Source organism: Scyliorhinus torazame, chromosome 12, assembly GCF_047496885.1.
Source record: "Scyliorhinus torazame isolate Kashiwa2021f chromosome 12, sScyTor2.1, whole genome shotgun sequence".
NCBI classification, from domain to species: Eukaryota; Metazoa; Chordata; class Chondrichthyes; order Carcharhiniformes; family Scyliorhinidae; genus Scyliorhinus; species Scyliorhinus torazame.
In genome coordinates, this window is record NC_092718.1 from 94,973,566 (window position 1) to 94,988,515 (window position 14,950).

At 49.4% G+C, this 14,950-nt stretch overlaps 1 protein-coding gene across 4 annotated transcripts in view; it reads left to right on the forward strand.

Annotated features, from left to right (window-relative positions):
* Nucleotides 1-14,950, forward strand: part of LOC140386572 (basal cell adhesion molecule-like) — a 277,207-nt gene that overhangs the window by 232,457 nt on the left and 29,800 nt on the right. For 2 of the 4 annotated variants that reach the window (XM_072469008.1, XM_072469010.1), the window contains exons 9-14: nt 497-612; nt 2,500-2,641; nt 4,113-4,240; nt 8,183-8,318; nt 10,761-10,796; nt 13,506-13,526. In XM_072469008.1, the coding sequence (XP_072325109.1) occupies nt 497-612; nt 2,500-2,641; nt 4,113-4,240; nt 8,183-8,318; nt 10,761-10,796; nt 13,506-13,526 (579 nt within the window). The remainder of the gene's footprint in view (nt 1-496; nt 613-2,499; nt 2,642-4,112; nt 4,241-8,182; nt 8,319-10,760; nt 10,797-13,505; nt 13,527-14,950) is intronic. The other 2 variants (XM_072469009.1, XM_072469011.1) reach the window with 1 other exon arrangement.

A 14,950-nucleotide genomic window follows, 5' to 3' on the forward strand; every position in this document is an offset into this window, starting at 1 on the left:
CCTCCTTCAGCAATGTAGGGATTTGATGGTTCTCTGGTGGAGTAGACTCAAATGGCCCGAATGGCCTATTTCTGATAATTCTACATCTTATGTTCTTACGGATACAGGCTGGGCATTGCTAAGATGGAGACCCAACAGTGGGAGTTTGGGAGTTGCGGGGGGTGGGGGGGTGGGGGGGGGGGGGCTGGGCAGTCCTCTCTGAGTGCGTGCGTTCAGAGTAAGTGATCCTGAGCATCGTGGGAAGTTTGCATGGTAACACTGGGTGCCATTTTGTGGTCTGGAAAAGCCGCAAGGGGCTGCAGGGCCTGAGCTGAGCACTTCAGGTAGATATGATCAGCCATGAAGTAAAAAAGCCTGGTGCAGAGGTGTGGCGAGGGCAGTGTGCTTACTTGTACGGAGGGAGAGACAGATGTGGAGGGAAAAGTAACTTGTCTGTAACTGCGTCTGACCACGCTAATCTCTTTCTCTCCCATCACTTCCCACCTTGTTGGAGCAGATCTGGATCCTATTGTGCTCAATCCCAAGGGACCAGTCACTGTGCATCAGGGGGAAGACGTTCAGGTTTCCTGCGTCACACAAGGATCGGTGATCCCCAAGATCACGTGGAAAAAGGTTTGTCATTTGCATGAAGGAAATCATCACTTTACTTTCACGATTCACCGTGGCCGACCACTGGCTCAGAATGACCAAGCCAGTATTGGTGCGAGAAAACAAACTGTCCTTTTTAAAATTCCCTTCAGGGGATGTGGGCCTTGTTCCCATGTATTTTCAGTGACATTGCCGAGCATTTGTAAGGTTTTGTGGACCCCATGCTTTCAGCTCTGATCTGACCTTGACACTTTGCTTACTCTCCGACTTGTGGGGCTTGATTTCAAACAACTGTGGGAAGTCTATTTGCGAGTGCTTGAGGGGGATGCTGCAGGCATTCAGGCCCAGGGACTGTTTCCTCCCCACCCCCCACCACACCAAGCTCTCTCAGAGCCTATTGGTCATCTAGCTCCTGAAGCCACAGATACATCGCTAATATCACCGAAGTTTTGTCAACGTACCTATTTGCCCCTTCCCCAAAATGCATCGCAAGTGTTTGTTTCCTGCACCCTAGCTCCCCCTAACTGACCCCTCTCGCCTTCTTGAACAGCTGTTGCTGGATTGACGAAGGTACTCCTCACGGATCAGAGGTTTACATAGCTGGGCTTGACATCACTGGGTGGCTCGTTAGACCATCGGCAGGATTCAACAGAAAAAAAAATCTATGTCCAGTTTTGGACGGGTTTAGTGGGGTCTTTCTCGACGACTGCAGTGCCGAGAAAGACCCCATTTATTCAACAGCACTTTGTTGTTTGTTTTGGCTTCAGGGAGCTTCCCTCCACTGAGGCTGCACTTGAGTCATTTCCTGCTCCTTGCAGATCGGGGCACCATTTTGTCTGGCCATTTTGTCTGGCCATTTTGTCTGGCTGCCCTGATTTCTGCCCCCCTCTCCCATGCCAGCTGGCATCCGGGAACATATCCTCAACCTTGTCCACCTGGTAAAGCCACCACAGGGCCTGGGCCCAGGCCCGATTCCTGACAGTGCCAATCTGGCACCCTGGCACTGCCAGACTCTCAGCCCCTTCCAGGCTAGCAGTGACATCCTGGCAGTGGCAAGGTGGTTGGGTGCCACTCTGCCCTGCACCCAACCACCCAGGGATCACTACTTAACTGGGAGACCCCCTCCAGGTGCCATTACGACAGGTCCACGTTTGTGGAAACCAGTACTAAGTGCCACCGTGGCGAGGTCTCACAGTTGCGCTCTTTAGTTCCCAGGCACTGGAAGAAACCCTCAAATGCATATTTAAATGAGTCCAATGGTTTATTTAAATATGCAGACCTGCATCACGCCCAGTGAGGACGAGATCCAAATTGCAATGTCTCACAAGATTTCATTAGATCTCTCGAGGCATTTTGAGCGTCGCAAATCTCGGGAGGTTCCTCCCCTCAACCCCCCGTCCCACGGTGTGGTTGCCTCCGGTGGAAGAGGCTCAATATTGGCTACTGGTGGGGTCTTCCACTCCCACCACCGTCCAAGACATTGTACGCGGCTCGCCTGTCCCGTTGCCAGGGGGGGAACCAGGAAGCTCTTACTGATGGGAGTGGCTGGACAATACCGACCCTAGTGTCAGACGAGGCAGTTTCAGAGTCAACCGCTTTGTTATGAGTCTGGAGTGACGTGTAGGCCAGACCGGGTCAGGACGGTAGATTTCCCTGCCCCTGATGAATGTTAGATACAGCAACCCCATTATATTCACACTCACCAAGACTGAGGAGTGCCTTTGTATCTAGAGTTATTTCACTGAAAGACTTAATGTTCCCTCAGTTCTAGTGGTGGGATTTGAACCAGCCCTCCAGGTTTCTGCCCACACTGCTGTGTACTTCCTCCCTAAGGTGCTGTGAAGTATTCTGAGTGTCTGGCATTTGCCCACTACTCTCCTGACTGAGGCTTTGCATTTGGTTCTGTCACAGGGTAAGGAGCTACTCTCTCAGTCGGGTGTCCTGATCTTAGAGAAGGTCAGCTACAGATCCAGTGGGACGTACGCTTGTGAGGCCAGCGTTCCTGCCATCGATGGCCTCATCAAAACACAACAGCTAGAGGTGTTTGTTGAAGGTAAGAAAGAATTTGAAGACACGAACACTCAGACACGCACACGGACACACACATGCAGACACGCACACACAGACATGCATACTTAGACATGCACACAAGACACACACACACACTCACTCACTCAGCCACATACACACATGCGCTCATACAGACATACACACAGACTCACACACAGGCACATGCAAACACACATACTCACGCATACAGACACACACAGATGTGCAGGTGCACGCACACAGACACACACACTCACATACACACACAGGCACACATACAGAAACACACACGCACACACATGCATTGACACACAAACACACACTGACAGACACATATATTGACATGCACTGACACACACACACACATTGACACACACAAACGAACACTGACACACACATTGACACACAAACCCACACTGACACACACAAACATGCACTAACACACACTAACACATGCACATTGGCACACACACACATGTACGCATACACACAAATATACACATACAAACACACATACAGACAGACAGACACGCTGACACACATACTGGTGGAGGTTACAGAGTTCGGGAGAGGGTAACGAGGCCATGGAGTGATTTGAACAAGTTAGACCCTGGCTGGCATATTGTGTTACATTCTGGACTGCATACCTTCAGAGGGACATGCAGGCAGGCATCAGTGAAAGTGGAGAAGAGATTTGCTCGAATGTGTTCCAGCATTGGGATTCTGACAGTTCCTCAGATAGACAGGGCAAACTCCCCTCAGAGCAGAAAGGAGATTTGATCAAGGTGTCTAAAATCACAAAGTGTGAATTGCAGTTGGTAAAGACAAAATAGTTATGATCGCTAAACAGGGGGCACTGATTAAAGGTGCTTGGCCAGAGGCGACAGAGGAACAATATGTTTAACACAGTGAGCATTTGGGATCAGGAGGGGCCAGAGACAGAATCAGTAAGTAACTTTCAAACAGGAAGTGGATGAATCTCTGAAGAGTGGAAAGTGTTTCAGTGAGAACGGGAGATTGCGACTAAGTGAATTGATAGCCAGCGCAGACCCGCTGGGCTGAAGGCCTCCTTTGCTAAGCTGCCACGATTCTTTGAGTCAAGGAAACACACAAGGCCAAGAATTGTAAAATGGAGTCGTTGGCAGATTGGGAAGCCACATGTAGATCAGCCAGCAATAGATTGAGGTGGCGGTTGGGCAGTTGGGGGGGGGGGGGGGTTGCAGTGGTAAAACGGAACTTGGCTGGAGCTAGGATAGAAGGCAACCAGATTTTGGCTGACCTCAAGTGTACAGAGGGCGGATGAAGCGAGATTGGCCGGGGGTGGGGAGGGTTGTGGAAGGTGCAGTGTTGGAATAGGTGAGTCTGGAGGGAACAAAGGTGAGTATTTGAGCTGCAGGGTAGGAGGAGGAAGGGAAATTGCTGAATACCAAAGCCACCCCGAAGTCATTCTAACCCCTGTGATTCCCCTGCTCCAGGGAAGCCATCGGTGCAGAACAGCCCACCCGAGGTGATCGTGCGCAAAGAAGGAGAGAGGGTCACACTGACCTGCACTGCCTCAGGACACCCGAGACCCAAGTTCACGTGGAACGTGGAGAAGCGGCAAGTAGGTGCAAAGACCATTCTTTTTGTTTTCTTTTTCTTCAAATAAATTTAGAGTACCCAAATATTTTTTTTCTCCAATTGAGGGGCAATGTAGCGTGACCAATCCACCTAACCTGCACATCTTTGGGTTGTGGGGGTGGGACCCACGCAAACACATACAGAATGTGCAAACACCACACAGAGAGTGACCTGAGGCCGGGATCGAACCCGGGTCCTCAGCGCCATGGGCAGCCGTGCAAACCAGTGCGCCACCATGCTGCCCTGCAAAGACGATTCCTTTTGAGCGAAGTAAACTAAGGGGGCTTCAATTGAATGAGCTTGAAGGCCTCCTCGCATCCTCTGCGTCCATGATGACAAATCCAGTTTAAATGGGAACCTGAAAGGGCTGACCCGAGTTACATTTCAGCCCTGAACATTTCTCTCACAAGAGAATGGCGCCATTACACTACTTTAATTAGAGCTGAACCTTCCCAAATCTCTTGGCCGGCCCCAACGGGAGTCCTGTGTCCAATTCTGGGGCCCGCACTTTCGGAAGGATGTCAAGGCCTTGGAGGGGATGCTGGGGAGAATTTTGTGTTGAGACTAGGAGATGCTGTGATTGTCCTCCGCGGAGCAGAGAAGGTTCAGGGGGAGATTGAATCGATTAATTGATTGATTGATTAAAATCACGAGGGGGGTTTGGATGGAGTCAATAAGGAGAAAGTGTTTCCAGTTGGCAAGAGGGTGGGTAACCAGAGGGGACACAGATTTAAGAGAATCAGTAAAAAAACCTGAGTGGGAGAGGTGATGAGGAGAATTTCTTTTTACACAGCGAGTTGTTGTGATCTGGAAGGTGCTGCCTGAAAGGGCGATGGCAATAGATTCAACAGGAACTTTCAAAAGGGGGGAATTGGAGAAATACTGGAAGGGGAAAAATTTGCAGCCTCTATGGGGGAAAGAGCTGGAGCGAGAGAGAGTGGTACTAATTGGAGAAAACTTTCAAAGTGCCAGCACAGGGCACGATGGCTGAATGGGCAACTCCTGAGCTGAAAGATTCAATAATTCGGTATATATGAACGTCCGTAACCCCAGTCATGATAGATGACATGGTGGAACGGTGGTTAGCACTGCTGCCTCACAGTGCAAGGCGCCAGTGCAGACTAAATGGGTCAATTGGCCTCATTCTGCACTGTAGGGATTTTATGATTCTATGAACTGAGTTCTCTGGCAAAAATGGTCAGCACATCTTGGATCTAGGATTTTTGTGGCTTCCTCATTTGGGGAGTGGATTACATCAAATTGTTTCTTTTCTCCATCTGGATACTGAGGGAAGCTCCCACTTAGCCACAGGCCCAAGTCATAAACTGCCCTTTGACTTCCAAAGGCTTTACTATGCATCTAACCTCGTGCTGTACCTGTCCTGGGAGTGTTTGATGGGGACAGTGTCAAGGGGGCTTTACTCTCTATCTAACCCTGTGCTGTACCTGTCCTGGGAGTGTTTGATGGGGACAGTGTATAGGGAGCTTTACTCTGTATCCAACCACATGCTGTACCTGTCCTGGGAGTGTTTGATGGGGACAAGATAGAGGGAGCTTTACTCTGTATCTAACTCTGTGCTGTACCTGTCCTGGGAGTGTTTGATGGGGACTGTGTAGAGGGAGCTTTACTCTCTATCTAACCCCGTGCTGTACCTGTCCTGGGAATGTTTGATGGGGACAAGATAGAGGGAGCTTTACTCTGTATCTAACTCTGTGCTGTACCTGTCCTGGGAATGTTTGATGGGGACTGTGTAGAGGGTACTTTACTCTGTATCTAAATCCGTGCTGTACCTGTCCTGGGAGTGTTTGATGGGGACAGTGTCGAGGGAGCTTTACTCTGTATCTAACCCCGTGCTGTATCCGTCCTGGGAGTGTTTGATGGGGACAGTGTCGAGGGAGCTTTACTCTGTATCTAAATCCGTGCTGTACCTGTCCTGGGAGTGTTTAATGGGGACAGTGTGGAGGGAACTTTACTCTGTATCTAACCCCATTCTGTACTTGTCCTGGGAGTGTTTGATGGGGACAGTGTAGAGGGAGTTATACTCCCTGTCCGAATGGTGCATTGCTGTCACTGATAATGAATCCACCGTGGTTTAAGTTAATTGTATCACTGTGATGCTAATTATTCAGTAATCTTTGTATCTGAGTTGCTCAACTGGAGAAGACAGTCAAAGCCATCAACTGTGCTGGTATTCTCACAGTTAAGTCACAATTCAGGCCCCCTCCACGCACGGCATGGCTCAACAAGGGATTTTGTGAGCTGTTCCTGGGGTCTTTGCTAATCGCTGTATGCTCATTTGGGATTTCTGCAGCATTAGCCTCAGGGTGAGCTCACTCACTGCTATCGATCAAAGGCGGATGTGGGTTGCATTAGCTTTCCCCAGTACGTTGGCTTAACACATCATAACCTGGGGCTGCCTAGCTGCTGATACCAGGATTCAATCGTACACAGCCTTTCTCAGCCCCTGCCTGGAGTATAACTTGGCCCAGTCCTGGGCCCTGCACACCTGGAAGGAGATAAGGGCCTTGGGTCGGGAATGCAGCACAGCCTCCCCAGAGTACTTTGACAAAGAGTCAGCCAGACTCAAAACGTTAGCTCCTTCCTCTCCCATAATGCTGTCAGACCTGCCGATTTGTCCAATATTTACTGTTTTTGTCTCACCAGAATACTCCCAGAGCAGAAAGGGTTAAATTACGAGGGCACACGCCACAGACCTGTCTGGTGTTCCCTCGAGTATTGAGGATTCAGGGGTGATCTAACCGAAGTGTTTGAGATAGTTCAAGGGTTCGAAGGGGTCAATAGAGAGGAACTATTTCCTCTGGTGGAGAGGGAGAGTTCAGGACAAGGGGGCAGGACTGGAGAATTGGAGTCAGGCTGTATTCAGGGTTGACAGTAAGAACTAATGTGGAACTCTTTTTCCCCCTCCCATATGTGTGTGTCTTTGTGTGTGTGTGTCTGTGTGGGTGTATCTTGTGGGTGTCTATGTGTTTGTGTCTTTGTATGTGTATCTGTGTGTGTATCTGTGCGTCTGTATGTGTATATCTGTGTGTGTGTTCTGTATGTGTATCTGTGTGTGTGTCTGTGTGTGCATGTGTCTGTGTGTCTATGTGTGTATATCTGTGTGGGTCTTTGTGTGTGTGTGTGCATGTGCATGTGTCTGTGAGCCTGTGTGCATCTGTGTTTAAGTATTCTTCCCTGTGTATGGGTATGTGTGGTAGTGTGTATGGCTATGTGTGTGTGGGTGAGTATATGTGTGTGTATGTGTAAGTGTGTGTGCATGTGTGTATATATGTGTGTGAGTGAGTGTATGTGTTTGAGTGTGTTTGTGCATAGGTGTGTATGTCTGTGTGTATGTGTGTGTAGGTGTATGTGTGTGTGTGTGTGTATTGGAGTGTGTGTGCCTGCGTGTGTGTTTGTGTCTGTGTGTATGTGTGAGTGAGTGTGTGTCTGTGTGTAGGTGTGTGAGTGTGTGTGCCTGCATGCGTGTGTTTGAGTGTGTGTGCCTGTGTGTGTGCCTGTGTCTGTGCGCGCAGGTACCCAGCAGTCATCAAGGGATGTAACATCCCAGGGTAGCCTGAGTCTTGGTGACTGTACTCTCGCTCAGGTTTAACACTCCCGGGGGGGAAAATCACCCAACGAATGACATGCACCTACAGAGACTGAGCATGATCTAGGCAGGGTGATAATATATTCCTTAGTCAACCAGCCTGCAGTCTTTGACTTGGCAATGCTGAATGAGGGACAGGACGATGGGAGTACTGTCAGTGTGGAGAGGACTGTGGTGGTGGTTGTGGGGGGGGGGGGGCAGGTCCTGTTAAGTATCTATTGACTCAACCTCAATACCAAGTAACGGATTTGGCTGTCACATGAGTGCTCCCATCCTGACGATCATGTGACCAATCTGCTTTGTGTTCTTTCTCCACAGGTTCTGGAGTCCTTTGAGAATGCTGTGACCAGTAAGGTATCCCTCCCAGTCACCCTCGAGATGGTTAAAACTGGAGTCATATGCAACGCTACCAACAAATATGGCTGGACCCACAGGAGCTTTCAATTGGCCATTGGTTAGTCCATGCATTGTAACTACCTCAGCTTGCTGGGGGGCAGATTAGTGGAGTTGGGGGTGGGGTTTTATTGGCATCAAGCTGCCCATGCCATGACCACTGGCCCAGCTGCCCATTGCTCGCAGAGGGGAGGGCTGATGGCAGGGTCAATGTTTGCAGCTGACATGAGGCCTTCTGTTGTTGAGCAGCCAGAACAGCACATGGAGCTGAAATAACCCATCCAGGAATGGGAATGTATGGGATGATGGCACCACAGCCCAACATCAGTCGACATCTGTGTGCGGCACATGTGGGCGTGGAGGGGGGGGGGGGGGGGCGGTGTTGGCGATGCGGGTGGGGAAACAGTTTCAGAGAATGTCCTCCAATTGACGGAACCCGTCACTGCCCTTCTCCAGGGCCTCTCGAGCACGTCCTCTGTTGCGCAGCCCATTCAGGATTAGCCGCTCCCATTCGCCCAGGTGAGTGTCGAGTGAGGCGGTATCAAAGAAACGTTGTTTAACCCTCTGTAAGGAGGTGCCACTCCTTCTGGACCATCCCTGAGTTCCCAGTTGGAAAGAGCCATCTCCAGGACGCGGAAAGGGTCTGAGAAAATGTACATGGGTGTGAAAGTACGGGTTAACCACCCGTGAATGCAAAACTCAGAACAACTTGGCCTGAAGTTCACCCTCTTCCCGCCAATGAGCTTTTAGGTGGACTTGGGTGAGAGTGTCAAATTGAAGGAATGGGATATCCATGGGGGATCCTGCCCTCCCAACCTCTCAGCAATTTTACCATGTCCAGTGCTTAGCCGCCCGGCCGCTTTTGCCCCAGTTGAGGCCCTTAAATGGCCAATTATTAAGTTTATGTTTGCCTTGTGCCTGGCATTGATTGCATATCACTCCTCGCCCCCCTTCTGAAGTGAGTCACCTTCTTGAACCGCTGCACTGAGGTGAGAATGACTGACCTCAGCATCAAGGCAGCATTTGACTAAGTGTGGCATCAAGGAGCCCAAGCAAGACTGGAGTCAATGGGAATCAGGGGGAATACTCTCCACTGGTTGGAGTCATACCTGGCACAAAGGAAGATGGTTGTGGTGGTTGGAGGTCAATCATCTCAGCTCCAGAACAGCACTGCAGGAGTTTCTCAGGGTAGTGTCCTAGGCCCAACCATCTTCATCGGCGACCTACCTTCCATCATAAGGTCAGAAGTGGGTATGTTTGCAGATGACTGAACACTATCTAACACCATTCGCAACACTTCAGATAATGAAGCAGTCCTTGTCCAAATCCAGCAAGATCTGGACAATCTCCAGCTTGGGTTGACAAGTGGCAAGTTACATTTGCACCACACAAGTGCCAGGCAATGCCCATCTCCGACAAGAGAGGATCTAACCATCGACCCTTGGCATTCAATGGCATTACCATCGCTGAATCCCCCACAATCAACATTCTTGGGGTTACCATTGATCAGAAACTGAACTGGACTAACCATATAAATACTGTGGATACAAGAGCAGGTCAGGACGAGGAGTCCTGTGGTGAGTAACTCACCTGCTGACCCCCTGAAGCCTGTCCATCTACAAGGCACAAGTCAGGAGTGTGAAGGAATACTCCCTACCTGCCTGGATGAGTGGGCCTCCAATTACATTCAAGAAGCTCGACATCATCTAGGACAGAGCAGCCCGTTTGATTTCCACCTTGTGCGAGAGAGCCTGAGGAGCATTATGCAAGAGAAATTGCGAGAGTGTGTGAGCCGCGTGAGAGAGCATATGAGAGAGACTGAAGGATAGTATGCGTGAGAAATTGAGAGTGTGTGTGAAAGAGCGTGTGGGAGACCGAGTGAGATACTGTGAGAGAGATTGAGGGATATTGTGCGAGAGCATCTGAGAGAGTGCGTAAGAGAGCGTGTGAGATACTGAGAGAGAGGACATTTTGCGAGAGGAATTGTGAGAGCGTGTGAGATAGACTGAGGGAGATTATGTGAGTGAAATTGAAAGTGCATGTGAGAGAATGTGTGAGACACTGCAAGAGAGACTGAGGGAGATTATTCGAGAGCGTGTGAGAGAGCATGTGAGCGATTGAGGAAGATTATGTAAGACAAAGGTGGGCAGCACGGTAGTGCAGTGGGTTAGCACCGTGGCCTCACGCTGCCAAGGTCCCAGGTTCGATCCCGGCTCTGGGTCACTGTCTGTGTGGAGTTTGCACATTCTCCCCATGTTTGCGTTAGTTTAGAAACCCACAACCCAAAGATGTGCAGGGTAGGTGGATTGGCCTCGCGAAATTGCCCCTTAATTGCAAAAAATGGATTGGGTACTCTAAATTTTAAAAAAAAATTTAAGACAAAAAACTTTGACAACACGTTTATTTTCCAGTAATGTTCTCATAGATTATTAGTCTTGACATTCGGAGATTTAACCTTCTTGTTTCAAAATATTGAAGATTTCTCCTTTTCTATTTTTTTCAGTTCCACCCACCACTGCACCACCAATGACATCAGGAGGTGAGGATACCAATTTGAATATCTTGCCGTGAGCTCTCCGGCATGCCTGGCTCTACCCCCCCCTCCCACCCCACACACCTGTCCCTGGTCCGTGTGCATTGGGTACAGCAGGTATTGTATGGCACTCCTATCTGGTAATGGTGCCACCTTCGCCAAATTGGGCCCAAGGGGTTGATGGTAGGTTTCGAATAAGGCAGCTGGCTCATCCATTATACGGGCACTGATCTCTGCCACACTCCCTTGACACATACCAAGGGGAAGCCAGACCATGGTAATGCCATCCCTCTCACAGACACACAGCATTTGGGGACACGGTAGCACAGTGGTTAGCACTGTTACTTCACAGCTCCAAGGTCCCAGGTTCAATTTCTGGCTTGGGTCACTGTCTGTGTGGAGTTGGCACTTTCTCCCTGTGTCTGCGTGGGTTTCCTCCGGGTGCTCCAGTTTCCTCCCGCAGTCCAAAGATGTGCAGGTTAGGTGGATTGGTCACTCTAAATTGCCGTTAGTGTCCAAAAAGAAAAAGGTTTAGGTGGGGTTACAGGGATAGGGTGGAGGTGTGGGCTTGGGTGCTCTTTCCAAGCGCTGGTGCAGACTTGATGGGCCGAATGGCCACCTTCGGCACTGTAAATTCTACAATTCTATGATTTCTCCCACATGCCCAAACAAACCCCCAAGGTGAGCCAGTGAGAAACAATGTAGTCTATGAACACAGCCTGCACGTTTCCCAAGATTGACTCTTCCAGCTAAATGTCCCCCATTTATCATATCTGGAGTGCAGGCTCGTTGACGAAGGAGGGCATCATTGCAGGCTTGCCAACCATCCTTCCGCCCACCTGCCCACCTCACGCTGCACCCCCCCTCCCACTGCCAGGCAGTAGGGGTAATGGGACAGAACAATCAGTCCATTCTCCTCCAACCTATAGCCTGGAAGGATTAAGGTTGCGGTGGCGAAACAAGCTCCTTGCTGCGACAGTTCACAAGCTGGCCTTGCCACAGACGACCACAGACCATGAAGGTATAGAAAACAATTTTACCGCAAAGGTCCATATCCTCAACTGATGAACATGATGAGAGTGTTTGATGGGGACAGTGCAGTTGGAGCTGCACTCTTTACATGTTTTTTTCTTTTTTTAATAAATTTAGAGTACCCAATTCATTTTTTCAAATTAAGGGGCAATTTAGTGTGGCCAATCCACCTACCCTGCACATCTTTTGGTTATGGGGGTGAAACCCACGCAAATACGGGGAGAATGTGCAAACTCCACACGGACAGTGACCCAGAGCCGGGATCGAACCTGGGACCTTGGCGCATGAAGCAGCAGTGCTATCCATTGCAACACCTTGCTGCCCCTCTATATATAACTAATACTGTGCAATGCCTCTCCTGGGAGAGTTTGATGGAGTCAGTGTAGAGGGAGCTTTCCTCTGTATCTAATCCGGTGCTGTAACTGCCATGGGAGTGTTTGATGAGGACAGTGTAGAGGGATCTTTGCTCTGTATCAAACCTGTGCTGTACCTGTCCTGGGAGGGTTTGATGGGGACAGTGTCGAGGGAGCTTTACTCTGTATCTAACCCCATGCTGTACCTGTCCATAAGACCATAAGACATAGGAGCGGCCGTAAGGCCAATCGGCCCATCGAGCCCACTCCACCATTCAATCATGGCTGATTTCAACTCCATTTACCCGCTCTCTCTCCATAGCCCTTAATTCCTCGAGAAATCAAGAATTTATCAACTTCTGTGGCAATGAATTCCACAGACCCACCACTCTCTGGCTGAAGAAATTTCTCCTCATCTCTGTTCTAAAGTGACTCCCTTTTATTCTAAGGCTGTGCCCCCGGATCCTAGTCTCCCCTGCTAATGGAAACAACTTCCCTACGTCCACCCTATCTAAGCCATTCATTATCTTGTAAGTTTCTATTAGATCTCCCCTCAACCTCCTAAACTCCAATGAATATAATCCCAGGATCCTCAGACGTTCATCGTGTGTTAGGCCTACCATTCCTGGGATCATCCGTGTGAATCTCCGTTGGACCCGCTCCGGTGCCAGTGTGTCCTTCCTGAGGTGTGGGGCCCAAAATTGCTCACAGTATTCTAAATGGGGCCTCACTAGTGCTTTATAAAGCTTCAGAAGTACATCCCTGCTTTTATATTCCAAGCCTCTTGAGGTAAATGACAACATTGCATTGGCTTTCTTAATTACGGACTCAACCTGCAAGTTTACCTTTAAAGAATCCTGGACTAGGACCCCCAAGTCCCTTTGCACTTCAGCATTATGAATTTTGTCACCGTTTAGAAAATAGTCCATGCCTCTATTCTTTTTTCCAAAGTGCAAGACCTCGCACTTGCCCATGTTGAATTTCATCAGCCATTTCTTGGACCACTCTCCTAAACTGTCTAAATCTTTCTGCAGCCTCCCCACCTCCTCAATACTCCTCAATACTGTCCTGGGAGTGTTTGATGGGGACAGTGTAGAGGGAGCTTTACTCTGTATCTAACCCCGTGCTGTACCTGTCCTGGGAGTGTTTGATGGGGACAGTGTAGAGGGAGCTTTACTCTGTATCTAACCCTGACACCTCTCGGAGAGTAGCATTGTGGTTCTGGCTTTAATCAGGGCCCTGTGTCTGAGAGTATATTCACCATGAGTATCTGGGCCAGCTGATTCTTCTACTGTAACTTTGTGCTCTCTCTTCCTTTTTGCTGCTCTAGTGGACTCTGTTAAGAAGACAGGTAAGACTGTGGAGATGATAGACAGCACCATTTGGCTCAGTCAGTTCCTGCTGGCATTTACTCCTCACTTGGGCCTCTGAATCTATCAACGTTACCCTTTATTTCCTGCTCCCCGCCTGTCGGACAAATTTCCCCCTTTAAATATATTCTTACAATTTCACTTCAACCATTCCATGTAGGAGCAAGTTCCACATTCTCCCCCCTCTCTGGGGAAAGTTGTTTCTCTTCAATTCCCCATTGGATTGATGAGTGACTGTCTCACACTGATATTCCCCTCGCTCTGCCCTTCCCCACACGAGGAATCATTCTCTCTGCCTCCACTCTGTCAACACCTTTCATCCTTTAATGTCTGGCAATTTTTTGTCGAAATGGAAAACCCACACATTCCTGGGTTTTTCCTTGCGAATCTGCTCTGTGGCCTCTCCAGCGCCAGAGGGTGCTCCATCAGCATGGTCTGACCAACGTTCCATGAGACCATAAGACATAGGAGCAGAATTAGGCCACTCGGCCCATCGAGTCTGCACCGCCATTCAATCATGGCTGATATTTTTCTCATCCCCATTCTCCTGCCTTCTCTCCATAATCCCTGATCCCCTTATTAATCAAGAACCTATCTATCTCTGTCTTAAAGACACTCAGTGTTCGAGACACGATTAATGTTACCTCTCTAACGTTCCAATCCTCTCCCTCTGGAAGGAAAGCCCACACTCTCTTTGCTTCACTCACAGCCTGGCTCACCTGTGGTGTTACTTTTTCTGCTGGATGTATTCATATTCCCAGATCGCTTTGTTCCTTAATCCCACCGGGACTCGTAGCTCCCTAAGAATGAGTGACCTCCCTGTTCTCCGGACTGAAATGTACGGCCTCACATCTTATCTTTCCAAATTAATTTGCCCATTCTCTACATTTATTAATGTCCCCCTGTAATTTATCACAGTCCTGCTCAGTATTGGAGTCTTACGCAAGTTGAGAAATTGTGATTTTGATTCCAAAGTTGTCGATGGGAACCGTGAGCAGCAGTGATGACAGCCCTGATCCCTGTGGGACACCTCAGCCGCCCAGAATAATTCCCCTCTATCTCGCTCTCGGACGCCTGTGGAGGCCGTCCAGCCATCCATTCTCCCACTGATACAGATCTCTCAGTACAGCTCCACTGCTGTACAACTGTCAGTCGAGAGAGGGGGTGAGTGACCATTTGACGTTATGGTTTAGTTGAACATGTCTCAGTCCAGCCTCTCTGCACCACATTCCCGGAGGGACACAGGGTATAAATTGAAGTGAGTGGACCATGGATAACTATACCCTCCTTATATCGGCCGCCTGTGTGTATATATGCTGATAATCTTCCTCTCTCCAACCCACCACCCTTACCACCCGATCATCCACTTCCCACCTCCAACCTACTGCCCTGACTACTGACGCGT